Source organism: Lissotriton helveticus, chromosome 7 (assembly GCF_964261635.1).
Source record: "Lissotriton helveticus chromosome 7, aLisHel1.1, whole genome shotgun sequence".
Lineage (NCBI taxonomy): Eukaryota > Metazoa > Chordata > Amphibia > Caudata > Salamandridae > Lissotriton > Lissotriton helveticus.
Genome location: NC_136068.1, coordinates 1,775,394,075 through 1,775,412,098, shown reverse-complemented (window position 1 = coordinate 1,775,412,098; position 18,024 = coordinate 1,775,394,075). Strand labels below are relative to the sequence as shown.

General features: G+C 44.2%; 1 protein-coding gene across 1 annotated transcript in view; it reads right to left on the bottom strand.

Annotated features, from left to right (window-relative positions):
- The window catches only part of LOC144770765 (ly6/PLAUR domain-containing protein 3-like), a 345,345-nt gene that overhangs the window by 153,224 nt on the left and 174,097 nt on the right, over nt 1-18,024 (bottom strand). The window contains exon 3 of the mRNA XM_078655514.1: nt 4,346-4,528. Coding sequence (XP_078511640.1) covers nt 4,346-4,528 — 183 coding nt within the window. The remainder of the gene's footprint in view (nt 1-4,345; nt 4,529-18,024) is intronic.

Sequence of the window (18,024 nt, the reverse complement as noted above, 5' to 3'; positions counted from 1 at the left end):
CAGGAACTGCAAACAAACTCTCAGGCCCACACAGGACACAATATAGGAAAACATCACCAAACTAATTGGCATACGAAGTCGGTTAATAAACACTCGTTCGTTGTGTAAACATGTCCAACATATCTATGATCGAATTATCTTTATATATAAAAACGAAAGTATGTCTGTTTATCCTTTATGCATTACTACACCATTCATCTGATCGCCATGAAACTTTGGAAAGTTGTTGAGTACACTCCCGCAAAGGTTTCTGGCTAAAACAAAAAAACAAAAAAAACTAAATATAAACAAATTTAAAAAATTGTTAAAAGTTGTTGAGTACACTCCCACGAAGGTTCCCCCCCCCAAAAAAAATAAAAATAAAAAATTGTTAAATATCGCCCCCCCGGCCCCCAGGGTGTTTATAATCTTTCCAATACTGAAATTTACAGTTTACGGTGCGACTCGCTTTTGCAATGACCATCAACAAAGCACAAGGACAATCGCTGCGAGTGTGTGGACTACATTTGGAGAATCCGTACTTCTCACATGGACAACTGTATGTGGCCAGCTCACGCGACGGAAAACCTTCTGATTTATTCATGTACGCACCAGACGGAAAAACTAAAAATACCGTGTATCCACAAGCACTCGAATAAATAAACAGAATTAAAACAACACTTTAAAATATTTTCGATATTAAAATGAATACGTTTCAATAAAAATGACACAATGTAAATTGAATGTTATCATAACAAGTTTCCTTAAATTTCCTTTCTTCTGAGATCGCAGCAACGCGCGACGGGTAAGCTAGTACATGATAAACTTGATTGCCTTTTTGTTACCGAAACCTGGCTGAAGGCCTGGTGCAATTCCGTTATAGTTATCCAGAGATTATACAGACCAGAACAGCAACGTGGGGGATGTCTAGCAATCATTCATTGCAGTTCTCTGAAGTGCACAACACCTCCATTATCAGACATCAAAGGAGCAGAAGGCATCAGCTTCTATTTCCAACTAGAAGACTCCGTTGATTTCATGGGTGCATTACTCTACTGCTCACCTGGGCCATACTAGGCCTTTCTAAAAGACATAGTGAGGTCGCTCACTCTTAGATTCTCCAATTTTACCCTGTTGGGAAATATTAATCTCCATCTTGACACACACGATGGCTTAGGGGCTACTAGCTTCAATTAAATCATGGACACTCTTGGCCTAGAGCAGCGGATTTTTTCCACACCCACAACACTGGCCATATGCTAGACGTTATCTGTTCCAACTTCAAAACCCTTAAAGTCAAGACCCCAGTTGACTTAACATGGACCGATCATAAGCTGATCCCTTTGAAATCACAGCCCAAAGCACATCAAACATCATTGGACATGACAGGTCCCTGCAACGAAATAAGGCAATGTGGAAGAAAATGACAGCTCATCCTGACTTACATCCAGCTGCGTTAGCATGCAGACCTAACTTGTCAGGAGATCCAAAAGTAGACAACCAGCTCTTCATGAAGTGGCTTGACACCCTGAGGGACCTTTTTTCACCTACAGATCCACAAAACAGCCGACCAAAAAAGAAGCCCTCCGCCCCATAGTACTCGCAAACTCTAAAAGAATTACAAACCTATTGTAGGATCCTAGAGCGTAGATGGCGTCCGAATTACGAGCAGATTCAACTAAGTAATTTTAAAAGGGCCCCCAAAAACTAATATACCCAGATCAAAATAGCCAAAAAATCATACTACACAGGTATTAAAACTAACAACTCTCACCAAAAAACTATCTTTAAGAGAGTCAACACCTTCACTAATCCAAAGCACTGCAACAAGTGATCCCCCCATTTCTGCAATAGCATAGCAGACTATTTTGAACAGAAAGTTCTGACACTACAAAAAGATTTTAATCCTCTTCTTTTTGCATCCAACAACAATGACGCCACTTTAGGCAAAGATAGACCGACCCTGCAAACTTTTAAACTGATCGGCCGTGACGAATCCCCTCAGGTGATCCTTAATACTAGATGAGGTTCCCCCATTGATCCCTGCCCTCCCTTGATCTCACACACCATAATCGATGTTGTAAATCCCATCATAAACAAAATAATAAACTCGTCTCGGTCATCTACTATGATCCCAGCAGAATGGAAGATCGCTGCAGTCAAACAACTGCGAAAGAAGTAACTTTCGGATCCTTCTACCCTCACCAATGTAAGACCTATCTCCCTTCTGCCATGCCTCAGCAAAATCACATACAACCATGTTAACATCCAACTTACAACTTACCAGGAAGAAGCAAACTTGTTTTACCCCTAGCAATCCGGTTTCAGAGCTCATCATTCAACAGAGGCAGCTCTATTGTACACGGCTGAATCCCTCAGAGCAGCCCTTGATCAAGGAAAAAATGCAGTTCTGGTTCTATTAGACCTGTCGGCCATGTTTGACACGGTCTCATAAGCCATTCTCCTAGACCATCTTGAATCCTACGGCATTTCCCAAATTGTCTTGGCCTGGCTAAAGAATTTCCAGCAGAACCGCAGACAAGTTAGCACACTTGGCCTATTTACATCTGAAGAAAAAACACTGCTCTCTGGTGTCCCTCAGGTTTCCAGTCTTAGCCCTACACTTTTCAATGCCTATATAGCCCCGCTGATCAGCCTGATATCGTCCTTCAACAGAGAGACCATCTCATATGCTGACCATACGCAGTTAATTCTGGTATTGGACAAGAACACCACTCAGAAGGAAACCTCTGCCTATGTCTTACCGCCACTTTCCTTCGGATGTAAACTAATCATCTACAGTGTAACTCGGAAAAGACAGAAATGCTACCATTAGGGCAAGAGAATATCTTTTCCCCAAACATCTGGTGGCCAGCTGACACCACTCCCTCACCCAATACAGTTACAGTGGTCAGAAACCTAGGAATCAAATTCAATGATCAACTCTCCTTCAAACAGCAATCACTGGAAGTTGCTGGAACCTGTTTCCAGATTATAAAATCACCCCCAATTTTTCTTGGTTTACATCCTATCTCAGCCAGACATACAGTAGCATTTGCCCTATTCACATCCAGATTCGACCACTGTAATAGCCTCTACGCAGGCACAAACAAGTCAGTCTTACATAAGCTCCAAATGGTCCAACACGCAGCAGCACGTCTAGCGCTGAAATGGCAGGGGCGGTCTTCTGCCTCAACAGCCCTAAAAACTCTCCACTGGCTGCCAATTTACAAAAGAGTTTTGTTCAAGATCCTAATAATTACCTACAGGATTGTCCACTCCTCAGGCCCACACTACCTCAGAACTAGATTCACACAGTACATACCTTCCTGGGATCTTGGATCGGCTAACGCAAATCTGTTTAAAATACCAACATTCAAATATGTCTCAAAGAGAGGAAAATCTCTCGCAGTGATAAGCTCCAGGGCATGCACCAACCTCCCTAACCAGCTCCGGCAGTTTCAGTCCAAACACTTTTCAGGAAAACCTTAAAGACCTGGATTTTCTCTGCCCTAGACGCCCTATGTAGAACCTTTATCTAATTGCCTTACTGCTCACACAGCCACCCAGTACTGTTCCTTCTCTGGAACCACTTAGCGCCATGATGCTCCTTGGAGTGACAGTCGCGCTCTACAAGTGTACAATTACATTACATTACATTACGAATAAGTATGGATAAGGCAGGGGCTGTAGCACTTTATTTGTTTGTGTTTTTGCACTAAGTATGATTGCCTTATTTTTCGGGTGTAAGTAAGAGGAGTATTTGTTGGTTTAGCTGCAGCAATGCTTGTATCAATGCTATTGTACTTTCTCTATTTGTATAGTGGTATTTGAAATGTTTTTTTTCTCTTTTAAACATTGTCGGGGTGCAAAAGGGATTCGCTTGAGAGGAGCATTTGTTTGCCAGTGACTATAGTATTTTAATATCTTGCGTTTTTTGTTTGTACTGTCTAGAAATTATCCTCTATGCAGAAATTGTCCTCTATGTACCAACACCATGTTTTAAAGTGACATTTTTGTTTCTTATAAATAAATACATTTAAATGCAGAAGGTGAGGGGATTCTTGTAGCACTCTAGAAATGGACTAAGTCAATCAGTTCCTTCCATACAGTAGTGCAAAACTCTGTTGGACCTTTCAATTTGAGTGAAATTCTCTCTCATTGAGTTAGATCTCTGGTGTTGAGAAGCCATGTGTCGTTTCTTGAACTCTTTCTTCTTCACTGACATAATTCCTATTAAGAGCCACGGTTAATGCCCTTTTCATAAAAGAGATCAGTTATTATAATCTTATATTCATTATTCAACTTACAGAAATATCTTTTCAAAGAGAATATGCAGGGATTTGGGTACTACTTAGAGAATTACCAGGTAAGATGAGTGGCGGCTCTTCAAGGTAGTCTTCAATCACCAAGGTATTACAGAGGTCTTCAGAGCAGGTGTGAACTTTCACACGTCTTGTCGAGCGACTGAGTAAGCCCTCTTCGTACGAACCGTTGTAGGCGATGCCAATGTCACACCCCTTTATTGCTGCAGACACATTGTGTTTATCTGATATTACAGAGGGAGAGACAGGGAAGAAAAAACAAACCTCAAATGAGTGCACAGCAAAAACAGAGGCCGACATATTTATCAGAGAATAAGAACACCGATGACATAACTCAAAGTGAAATGCATAAATTCTTGGGAAGTTGGGGTACATTGGTATCCCTATGGTACTAGCTACTATGGGTTCTAGAAGTAGCACACCTAAAATCAGAGAATCACAGGATTCAAACCTATTCATAAACTGCATTTTGTAGTACATACTACAAAATGCTTATCACATACCCATGCGCCAAGATGCTCTGAAGGGAGCAAAAGTCGTGCTCTACAAATATTCATTTCAATTCAAGAGGTCTATGCCTCCGACTACCTTTTGTTTTCTGTGTGGAGATCTCCACCCTGATGGCAAAGATATCCGCACATGTAAGTATACGTTTAAGTAGTAAATTTGGGATGATAGAGGAGAGTTGCTGTAAATGAGGAATACCTATTACTAAATGGGAAGGGTTAAGGGACAACTAAGGAGGGGTATAAAGGGGGCTATGGAGAGGTTTTGAGGGGGGGGCAAACAGCCACCCAGAAAAATGTAAGTAAATTGTTATTTATAAACTGTCCTTCTATAGGTAGTGTAGCCAAAAAGGTCCCAACACAGTAGTAAATGTACTCCATTTCCGAGCTGGTGTAAGTCCAGCACTACCCAAGGCAAACACCCTCCCGTACGAAATGATGGCAGTAAGGACTATACATTAAAACCAAATAAGAATGAATGTTAAAACAAATTAAATAATTTAAACATATAAATACATTTTACTTAATATTAAAAAATGTTTATAAACAAACATGTTTTATTACATTTTGAAATATTGTATTACAATTTTGTAAATTTAAAAATGAATCTAACAATATGTACAAAAATGTATTACATGACCTTAATTTTCCACATTATGTTTAATATTTATCAATAATTATATTTTTTCCATTAGTTTGGATTTTTTTTATGTAAACTTCAGGAAAATAATTTTCATTAACTGTATTTAATATTAACATTTGTAATTTAAAATTAAGTTATTAATGATCTAACTTTTCCATATTGCTCTACATATGAAGTAAAATATATCTAAAATAAATACATTAGATTTTTAACATTAATATTTAACATAAAAATATTGTTTCTATTTATTTTTTAATTTTAATACACATTTATGATTTCCCCTACATAAAATCTCAATTGCAGAGGTACCTGTCAAGTATGTAGAAATTCATATATGATTAAATAGTCACTACGAGTAGTAACTAAAAAGTCATATTTTACATTGCTACTGACTCCACCCCATTTCAAGGGTGTGGTAATGTAAGTCTACACTTTACACATAAATGGTGAATAGCAAAAAGTAGTAAAGTTAAAGTTACTCAAAAGTGTAAATGTACTTTACAGGTGTGGATTTACCTTTAGAAATAGGCCCATTGGAATTGAAGTCTCAGTGTATTTGCAACTTCTTGTGACCATAAATGGCATTCACAACATATTTCAGAATGGCTAATGAAACAATGCCTCTTTTGGTTACATGGAAAGTGGAATAAATTAGACTGGCAAACCTGAACAGTCCGTTGTGGCTGTTTCCCCACAGCCTTTTATAAGCTTTTGAATAAAATGTAACTGGTGGATTTCAGTGTTTTTAGGAGTTAAAAATGATATATTTTAAGTGACATTTTCATCTAACTATAACGTCACTTTACATTTGTTTTTTTTTTAGTCAATATATATTTAATATAACGTGAGAAACTTAAAATTAAAGAAATTATTTCACAGAAAAGCGAAGAGTGGAAAATCTCAAGAACCAGAAGTGAAGCTGAAGATCTGAATATTCTACATCAATTACATTTGCTAGAGATGGAATGTGAAGGGATGGTACAACCGGGGTCAGTAAAAGAAACAGCTGAAATGATGGGCCTTGACAAATATATAACAGCAAAAGACTCCATTCAAACAAAAATCGAACCTTGTCCCCATAACACCAAAAGGCCATTTTTAGTGGCAGGGTTTTTCTTACTCTTCTCCACCTATTTTTCACATCCGTTTCTAATGGGCAAACTAACAGGCGCACGTGCTAAGGCGAGAGCTCGTCGCCTCCAAGCAAAGGAGGAAGCTGAGGCGGCTAAATTAGCGGGTCAGGAGGGCAGAGAGGAGGTATCTTCTGTGAGCTCAGAGGAAGAGATGGAAGAGATATCTGGTAACAATTGTGGCATAGAGGAGCCAGCAGAGACATTGGGTAATAATCTTGTATCTGAAATACTGCAGAATGGACTTCCTAGACAAGACTCTTTGAGAGCTGCCACACAGCTGAAGACACAGGTTACAAATAAGCCTCTAAAGCAGTTTCCCTTGTTTGAGACCAAGCCTAACTCATCCGCAACCAGCACCCCCACTCTGCCGACCCCGGTCTAGCGTCATTAACATCAATGACTGCTACAGGTGTTTCATTTTCGAAGGCTGGTGGGTTAATATCAAACAATACTGATACAACATCGTCTTGCCTCTCGATGGTCGGGGTTCCAAAGGCAATGGCCGCTGCAGTAGCCACAGTTACAGCTACAAATAAAGGAGTATGTCACCTGGCGAATCTGGCCACCGCTCAAATGGTGCCTACCGTAATGGAGGGAATAGACATACATAGTCCAATCTTAACTAAGGATACTGAGACTACTCAGACTACTGGGACACTGCAGTTGTCGGTTAAAGATATGTTGAATTTGATATTAGATGAAGTACGAGAAGTCATACAGTTCCAAAGAGCAGAGCTGGTTGTGATTCAACTTCGACTGGATAAAATTGAGGACTTAGTATCCACATTCCCTGTTCGTCTTCAGGAAGCTGAAGGCAGAATCTCCGGCTTAGAAGACGATATGTCTGAAGTTAAGAAGGACGTTAAAATTGTCTCCAAAACGTCTAAGGCTTTGGAAGCTAAGCTTGATGAATTGGAAAATTTCAAACGAAGATCAAACCTTAGAATAGTAGGGGTTCCGGAAGGAATTGAGGGGTCTAATATGGTCCAATGGGTCTCTTCTTTTCTTTTGCATGAAGTTAAAGGGGATTTGACGATCACCCAAGCTCACCGGGTGCCAGCTCAGCCATTTCCAAATTCCACACTTACCCGCACTATTTTGTTAAATTTTGCAGACGTTCGCATTAAAGAGACAATTTTGTCCAGGGCCATTAAACAAGGTCAATTCGCTGCAAATGCTACTACAAAATGTCGGATATTTTCCGACATGTCAGCTGCTGCATCTCATCGCAGAAAGGAGTTTGTAAATATTTTACATCTGTTCAAAGCTAAGGGGGCCCAAGCCTCAATTGCGCAACAGTCAAAACTAAAAGTACTGATCAAAGGCAAATTTTGTTTGTTGACAGATGTAGATGAGGCACAAGATCTGCTTAGCAAAATGTTGCCTGGCTAGATATTTAATATACCTCTGTGCTTTCTTTCTCTTCTTTTTTCTTTTTTCTCTTTTTCTTTTTTTTATCAGAGGATGCTGTTGTCGGTGGTATGGAGGAGGAGGGGGATAGAGGGGGGTGTTTGGGTGGTTATGGGGTGTTATACCAAGACACCTCTATGGTAGGGGTTAAGACTCAGTGGCAGGCGTGGGTGAGGGCAGCAGGAGGATGGCCACGGGTGAAGTCTTGGGGGGGGGCACAGGTGGTTGGGATAAAAAAGGTGAAAATAGTTACGTTTTTTGCAGTAGGTTTCTTTTTAGTGGAAGAGTTTCTTCTTAAGATTTTTGTTGCATATGAAAAAGCTGGGATTGTACTACTTATGCTGTTGCAATGTTCAATGCACACAAGCTGTAATATGTGTTATGTCTACTAATGGGGGGTTGAAATTAATTTCTTTTAATGTTAATGGTTTCAACAATAAGAAAAAAATGCGCGCCATAGAGTCATGGATTCGTACTGAGAATCCCGCTGTTATAATGTTGAAAGAGACCCATCTCTCCGCTCCTAAAAAGGAGGATTTTTCGATGTTTAAAACATGGGCTTTGTTCCGTGGTTTTTCATGCGCCATTACTTCACAACGGGGAGTCGCTCTTTTCTTGAACAAAAACATGGAGGCTGAAATTATTCAGACGGAGGAGGATGGTCTAGGTCATTGGTGTTGGGCCTTGTGTAGTATTAAAAAACAACAAAGGCCTATTACCTTTGTCAGCTTTTACGCCCCTATACAAGATAATTCTCGGATTTATGACGCTATGTTTCAGTCTTTGTTATTGGTGGGAGGGGATAATATTATAGGTGGTGATTTCAATATACTTATGAACCTTAATTTAGATTACACCACATCCTCCAAGAGACAGTCTAAACCTAAATCCTTTAGTACAATGTTAAACAATATGTCAATACTTGATCTATGTGATCCATGGCGCTTGAAAAACCCACAGAAAACTGACTTTATTTGTTGGTCGGGCAGGTTTAAATCATCCTCCCGTATTGATTTTTTTTGGCCTCTAGGCAACTTAATTTTTCTTCTCAGAAAATTTGTCATAATGGTTTTTCAGATCATGCGATGGTGGTTATTGAATTTGTTGTGGGAGACAATACTAAAATTCCTAAACGATGGATCTTTAATAAAGCACATTTACAAGAGATAAACTGGGTTTCTGAACTCAACTCAGAGATTACGGATTTTTTTGCCCGAAATATAGGCACAGCCCCCGTTCACAATATTTGGGACTCCCTGAAGACCTTTATTCGGGGTATAGTCATGAGCAAAGATGCAGCTGACTGGCTCGCTGTAAAAAATATTAGGAATTCTCTGTTACAAAGAATTCAGGTTTTAACAGCACAACGATACTGCAATCCAACTTGCAACATTCAGAATCAACTTAGTGAAGCTAAGCGGGAACTTAGTGCCCATTTCTTCGCTCAAAGTGAAGAGGTTTTCCGTAGACAATCCCAAAAAGTCTATGAAGAAAGTAACTTTACGGGTACATTTTTAGCCTGGCAGGCCAAAGAACAAACTGCAGCAAATTTGATACACTCTCTAAAAAGTCCAGTAACCTATATTGAGACATCTGATCCGGCAGAAACAAGTTCATTAATGTTCTCCCACTATCATTAAATTTATAATACACAGTATTTTATCGACCATCAAAATTTGTCTGTTTTTTTGGGGAGATATGCACTTCCTAATCTATCATCAGACGATCAACTAATTATGCGAAGCCCATTTTCTAGGGAGGAATTGGAACTGGTTGTCTAGGATCTTCCATTGGGTAAGGCCTGCGGCCCAGATGGTTTTCCTGCAGAGTTTTTTAAGGTCTTTTTTAGTTCTTTCCACGATTTGTTTTAGTTACTGCTGAATTCTATGCTCGATGGTGGGCAAGTTCCCGTATCCTTTCATGAAGGCACGGTCGTTAGTTTTTTGAAAAAGGGGAAAGAACCTAAGGACCCTAATTCATACAGACCGATCACGTTACTAAATTCGGATTATAAAATTGCCACCAAATTACTGTCACTTCGTTTTACCAATATCACGGCTGATTTGATCCATCCCGATCAAAATGGGTTTATTATAGGAAGGCAATTATTTACAAATACACATTTTTTGACTGAGGCATTCGATTATTTTGAGTCACGGGGGTTACCGGCTTTGGTCCTACTATTAGATGCAGAAAAAGCTTTTGATTTGGTGGTCTGGGACACACTTTTTATCATTTTGAAATATTTTGGGATTCCACAACAAATTATCAATCTAATACAGAATCTGTACACCGGTGCTACTGCCAACATAATTATCAATAAGCTTTCAGCGGGTTCAATTTTAGTCCAGCGGGCAACTAGGCAAGGTTGTCCTTTGTCTCCTATTCTGTTTGCCTATTTTATTGAACCACTTGCAGTAGCTATTCGTAATTGTGTACAGATTGTTCCTCCGGTCACCTCTATGGCCAAGATAAAGTTATATGCAGATGACATTATGTTATTAATTAAACCGGATCTCCAATCACAGACACAGGCTCTTCAGATTTTCAAAGAATTTGAGGTTTTAGGGGGCTATCGAATTAATAAAAAAAAAACGGAAATTTTGGTTTGCGGGGGGGCAGGCCCAGTATTACATCCGGATCTGTACGGTTGTATTAATCCAAAATCTAAAAGGTGACTGGGGGATTTTATTATCTCCCATAATCCAGGATTTATACACACTTAATTTTGTTACTTTGCTTCGGAAGGTCCGCTCAATGTTTGCTCGGTGGGACCCATTACCACTATCTATTCTTGGCCGGGTTGCCCTGATTAAAATGTCCATACTCCCCTTTTCAATTTTTTATTCTCCACTATTTTCTTGAGTAGAATCTATGTTTTCCGCTTTTGTCTGTAATGTAATGTAATTCTATTTTTGTAAAGCGCAGCTTACACTCCACGGAGCATCTTGGCGCTGACCATTCGTGTCTAAGAGGTGTTTGGCAGGGAGCTAGTGAGACATCGGTAGGACAATATTAGGTGTTGCTGCGGTGTGGATTTTAGACCAGATTTAGTCTGGGCTAAAAAAACACTTAGAATCGCCATAGGGACTTTATATGAAGAGACAGAACATGGAGGCCTCTCATTACCAAATCTAAAAGATTATTATAATGCATACTTTGCACAGTATCTAGACAGATTCAAAAATGCAATCCCAGGTGTGGGTTTATTCATACATTTTTTCTTTGAGTTAATTTGTTTAGAGATTCAGATTCCATCCCCCTTTCTTGTGCCCAAATCACCTAAATTTGTTCGATATAAGACCCTGAATTGGTTTTTCAAACGTCGGGATGCCATGCTTAAGAGATACTCCCTCCCCCTCTTTAACTTAACAACTCCCCTAATTGGCGTTTTTGCTTTTTTAGGCATCAAAATTGAACCCATCATTATTGCAAACCTGGGGCGCGCTGGCTTAAAAATGCTATCAGAATTTATGGGGAATGGGTCCTAGTTAGCTGTTGACGCAATGACACGTTTAATTCCTGTCAACTTTTTGTTAATCGGAACCTACAATGTGATCTATAAAACTCTGGCGCAATTGGACCCCAGTCATATTAATATTCCTTCCCCGTTGGCAGAAGATCTCTTTGTGAATTTCTCAATAAAGAAACTCGGGGAATGGAAATATTGTTTGGCACAGAGTAGGGAGGCAGAGCTGAGCTCTAAAGCTGTACGAAAATGGCATGTCCAAAAAAATTGAGTGTTGTCTATCAATACATGGAAAACTATCAATAATTTCAACTTTGGATTATTACGTGGCGCCAGTTGGTGTAGAATGTTGTTCTTGAGCAAATGGCTTCTGTACCGTACTCCTGCAGTTATCGCCAAAATGTATGACAATACGTCTGCTAATTGTTTTAGATGTTTTCAATGCGATCCAGCCAATTGGTCTCATATTATGGTTTACTGTCCGAAAATTAAGTCTTTCTGGGACGAAATTTTTGTCTTTCTTAAAACTTACTATGTGATTCCGGTTTCTTGCAACATAAAATGATTGCTGTTTGGTTGTGATCCTGATTGTAAACTCTCAGATTATTTGGCAAAACTGGTTTATATTGTAATGGCAGTTGCCAGATTATTGTTATTTCAGAACCGGCGTTCAACACAGGTTCCGGTGTTTCAGGAGTGGTTTGATAAAATGAAAAGGGTCAGGAAAAGTGAACAAATGTATGCAAAACGGGTTGGGGGATAAAAAAGTTTTAAAAAATCTGGGGACTGTATTTCGAGTAACTTCCTGTATATTATGTCTTATATTGGAAAGAATGATAATGTCAATAGTACTTCTGCAACATTTATACTTTTTGTATCCGATTTAAAATGATGCAAATAACTTCAATAAAAAATAAAAAAATAAAAATAAAAACACCAAAAGGCTCAATTGATGCACCCCTGACCAGGCCAGGTCACCCCCCTGCTGCCAGCCAGCTCCACCTGATCGCCTGCCGCTGCTGGGCCGAACGCGGGTCCTTAGTGCGTCCTGGTTGTACTGTATTTGCTGCTCTTTCTCCTCCCCTTTTTTCCACTTTTGTGCCTCCTGTCCCACATTTCATCGCTGTTTCCTGCCCAGCGCGTCCCCCCACCACCCCTTTGCTTCTGTGACCATTTTTCCCGCCGCTGCCCCCAGTGGCCATGCCCCCTCGCCGCCCCGCTTCCGCCTCCCAGCTGCTTCTCCCTCACTCCCACCTTAAATGGCGGCCGCTGCTGGACAGCAGGAGTGAACCCTGACCCTGCTCGCAGGCCAGGTCACCCTCCTGCTGCCAGTCAGCTCCACCTGATCGCCTGCCGCTGCTGGGCCGAACGTGAGTTCGCGCCCACTCTGCTCTCAGCCGTTTTCACCGCTTGTTGGTCTGTACTGTATTTGCTGCTTAGTGCGTCCTGGTGGTACTGTATTTGCTGCTAATTTGCCTCCCCTTTTTTCAGCTTTTGTGCCTTCTTTCCCCCGTTTCATCGCTGTTTCTTGCCCAGCGTGTCCCCCCACCACCACTTTGCTACTGTGACCATCTTTCCCACCACTGCCCCCTGCGGCCATGCCCCCCTCGCCACCAAGCTCCCACCTCCTAGCTGCTCTTCACTACCTCCCCGCCTTAAAGGGCGGCCGCTGCGCAAACGCGCCAAAGGGAAGCCCGTCTGCCCCCTGGACCCCGCGCACGCCAAGACGCCAGACTCCGATACAAAGCCAACACCCTCCTCACTCTCAACACCGGCCGAGACCACCGCTGCTTCCAGGCTGCCCTGAAAAGCATCCCGGACCCTTTTACTGCCACACCTGCCACTTCACCTGCGACAGAACCACCAAACCTCCTAGGACCGGACCCAACCACCTCTGCTGCATACTCCTCAACACCCGCTCCGCAGGCAAACACGCTGTTGAGTTCTGTGACCTACTCGACACCACAGCCCCAGATGTTGCCTTCCTGACCGAGACCTGGTGGAAGGACTCCTCGGCACCTGACATTGCCATAGCCATCCCGGACGGCTACAAGATCTCCCGCAGAGACCACACCAACGGAATGGGAGGAGGAATAGCCATCATCCACAAGTCCACCCTCCAGGTCCACACTCTCGCTGATGACTGCCTCAACTTCGCTGAACACCTTCACTTCCGGATCCACACCGACCCCAACACTACCCTCAGAGAAACACTCCTATACGGACCCCCGGGCCCCACGACCGCACACCAGACAGCCACGCATCCCACAAGGACGCTATTTGCAGACATTACCACCTCATTAGAACAACCAAGAGATCTTCCTTTAAAGCACGCCTGGACAACAACGCACACGACAGCAAAGAACTGTTCATCATAGTGAAGGAACTCTCCAACCCTAGCGCCAATACCAACGACGTACCGCCCTCGCAAGATCTGTGCGACTCACTGGCCACCTTCTTCCTTCGCAAGATTGGCAACATTCAAGACAGCTTTAACACCTCATCCACCACGACCGCTACAGACCCCACCCCGGACATCACCTACACCACCCAGCTGACCTCCTGGACCCACGTCAACGACGACGAGACACTCAAGGTCATAAACTCCATCCACTCAGGATCACCGTCAGACCCCTGCCCACACCACATTTTCAACAAAGTGGACGCAACCATCGCACCCCAACAACGGAAGGTCATCAACATCTCCTTCGACAAATTAACATTCCTGGAAAGCTGGAAGCACACCGAAATCAACGCCCTCCTCAAGAAGCCCATGGCAAACCCCAAAGACCTCAAGAACTTCTGGCCCATCTCCCTTATCCCCTTCCCAGCGAAGGTCATCGAGAAAATCGCCACCCAACAGCTGACCCGCCACCTTGAGGACAACAACATCCTAGACCCATCCCAGTCCAGATTCAGATGGAACCACAGCACCGAGACAGCCCTCCTCGCCGCCACAGACGACATCAGGCGCCAACTGGACAATGGCGAAACTTCAGCTCTCATCCTCCTGAACCTGTCGGGAGCCTTTAACATGGTCTGCCACTAAACACTAAGAACAGGGCTCCAAGAAGCCGGAATCCAGAAAAAGGGCCTGGACTGGACCACGTCGTTCCTCTCCGGCGGAACCCAGAGATGTCCGCCTCCCACCCTTCCGATCCGAAGCCACCGACAACATCTGCGGCATACCCCAGGGCTCATCCCTCGGCCCGACCCTGTTGAACGTCTACATGGTCCCCCTTGCACAAGTGGCCGGCCAGCACGACCTGAACATCATCTCTTACGCCGACGACACCTACCTCATCCTCTCCCTCACGAAGGACCACCACACCGCCAAGACTAACCTCCACGAGGGAATGAAGGCTGTCGCCGACTGGATGAGGAGCAGCTGCCTGAAGCTTAACTCGGACAAGACGGAGGTCCTCATCCTCGGCCCCAACCCCTCTGCGTGGGACAACTCCTGGTGGCCGACCACACTGGGAACAGCACCGACACCCATGGACCATGCATGCAATCTAGGATTCATCCTCGACTCCTCACTCTCCATGTCAAAACAGGTCAACGCCATCTCCTCCTCTAGCTACAACACCCTCTGCATGCTTCGCAGGATCTACAAGTGTATCCTGATCGATACCAGAAGAACGGTGACCCAAGCCCTCGTCAGCAGCAGGCTGGACTACGGCAACGCACTCTATGCCGGAATCCCGGCCAAACACCTGCAACGACAACAACGCATCCAAAACGCCTCCTCCCAACTGATCCTCAACGTCCCCCGCCACAGCCACACCACCTCCCACCTCAGAGACCTGCACTGGGTCCCCATCAACAAGAGGATCACCTTCAAGCTCCTCACCCACGCACACAAAGCACTCCACAACACCAAACCAGCTTAACTGAACAACAGACTCAACTTCTACACACCCGCCCGCCGGCTCCGCTCCACCAGCCTCGCCCTTGCCACTGTCCCAAGCATACAACATACATCCTCCGGATATTGTGTACAAGTATAATCCCTACAACAAATGACTGCTGTGACGTGCTACGGAGGGAGGAGCTGGAGCTGCGAAGAAACTGTGAGCCGCTGCTGTGTGGGTGGGGTATGTGCCGAATACGTGTTGCCAACATGCTGAGCCAGTACTGCTGTTGCTCACCCCAGCCCTGAATACAGTGCCAGCTGGGAAGTTGGGCTAACCAGTAAGTTGAGCAGCGTCAGTAAGCAGCATCAATGTTGAGTCCTGCCATGCTGCAACTTCCATTGCTGCTGGTGTGCGGGCTGTTAGCAGGTGGCTGTGGCTTTGTCTGGGCATTGTCTGCATTGGACAATCTCAGTTATTGTCTTGCCCCTGCCCTGCTGCCATCTTGGTGACTCTGTGAGACCCCCTGAGCCCACCAAAGCAATGTAACTGTGACTCTCACTACGAGTAGAGACTAGGAGAGAATATCAACTACAATCAAGTAATACCTAGGACCCACCCCCTCAACCTAGAATGACTCCTGGAGGCCAGCCACACTAGGAACCCCTCCCACCCCTATGGATCACGTACGCAACCATGGCATCATACTGAACTCCTCGCTCTCACTGCTAAATCTATGCAGAAATCTCATCCTGTTTCCACACGCTCTGCCGACTTCAAAAGACTTACAGATGTATCCCCACTGAATCCAGAAAGACACACTCCCCCCTCCACTGGACTGGACTATGGCAATGCACTCTACGCCGGCGTCACCCAGAAACAGCTCAGTAAACTACAGAACGTCCAAAATGCCACAACCAGACTAGTCCTTGACAACCTCTACTGCAACCACATGTTGCAAACACCTCTGACAACTCCACTGGCTCCTTATCAACAAGAGAATCACCTTCAAGCTCCTCACACATGCCTACTAAACTGTCCATCACACAGGACCAGAATACCTGAACCACTACCTTGCCCTCCACACACCCGTTAGACAACTCCGCTCTGCCCAACTCACCCTGGCCTCCGTACCATGGATTGCAAGACCAGAACCAGAGGAAAATCCTTTTCCTACTGTGCCGCTGTGGAAGGGGAGCACCTCTCACCTCGACAGGGCGGCGCCCGAGCAGGGATTCCATGACCGCTGACCCTCCCGCGTCCCTGACGACCAGGACTCCTCCTCTCTCTCTTTCCCTACAGGAAACGGAACCTCCAGCAGGGTCGCGCGACGAACCGGAAGTGAACTCCTGTGACCCCGGAAGTCCCGCCCCCATCATCAGGCCGACACACAGAAAAGCCGACGACAAAGAGAGGAGAGCGTTCCAAGCGGCGGATTCGTGGCAGGAGACAGCGTGCGGAGAACCTGAGACAGAGAGTAGAAGGAACAAGAGCGGAAGCGAAGAGGAGGAGGACCTCTGGACGGAAGACTGGTGGAGTCCTCAGGAGGTTGCTGGAGAGCAGCCGCAACTCGCGGGAGAGTTGCGGAGGGGCACGTGAGTACATTGTTATCTTTTCTCCGTGTCTCCCTGTAGATAGATGTAAGGTAGCTGTACATAAATCCACTCACACCCTTGCACTGTATATATATAGTCATTTCACTGTACTTAACCCTTTGTATTATAGCCCCTGCACTTCCACTCACCTCAGCACGCTCTTCCATTCCTCTCTCTTGATTCCCCCACTTCTTCAGATCCTCCCGTACCGTCCTCACCCTCACGTTCTCTTTGGCCCCCTCACATCCCGGTGGATGGTGACAGTACTCCTACGGTCCGGAAGCTGAAAAGGACTAACTGCCCTGTTTTTTCTCCTTTCCCTCCGAGGTGAAACCGAATCCCAGCCACTAGACCCGAAGCCAATCCGACGACCTTCCCACCTGGACGGACAGCCCCGCTGAGTGTCACCCTGTTCGGCCTACACGACGGGAACGGACTTCAAGACATCCAGCCTCACCCCCTTGCAACCCCTCTTGTTTACCGTGCTGAATGAACAATAAAAACAGCTGAAATAGCACAATATATCTGGCCTCCACGCCTGTTATTCCGGTCCGGCCAAACCCCTAGTCCACAGCCGCCAAGACCTGACACAGTTCAGGAAGGACCTCAAGACCTGGTTCTTCGTCTGAACCTCCACATCCAAATGTATCAGGAGCGCCACCCCCCTCAGTGCCTTCGGACCCTCACAGTTGAGTAGCAGCCCTTTAAAAACTACTGAGCGATTGATTGATTGATTGAAGTAAGGCGTTCATTTGCATGTATACAAATATATGCTTGTAAAGGATTGCTATTGGGACTTATTTGCCATTTACAGTCTAAACATGTCTATGCCTGCTTATATTTGCTCTCTAAGGGTTTGCATGCTGGATGCAATTGTTGTGTGGCTTAAACCCAGGTAGAGCAATTTTTGTATTGGATGTCTTGACAACTTTTGCACGCTGACTGACATTATTTGGAGCAGCTTTGTGCCAAATAGCTGTGCCAGTGTTTACAAGAGATAATAAGACTTAAAGAGAAACAGGAATAATAATAAAAGCTGGGCATAATTTGGGCATACACTGGTGTGGAAGCAGCGTTAGTCGCTGCCTCCGGTGGAATGAGCTGGGGAAA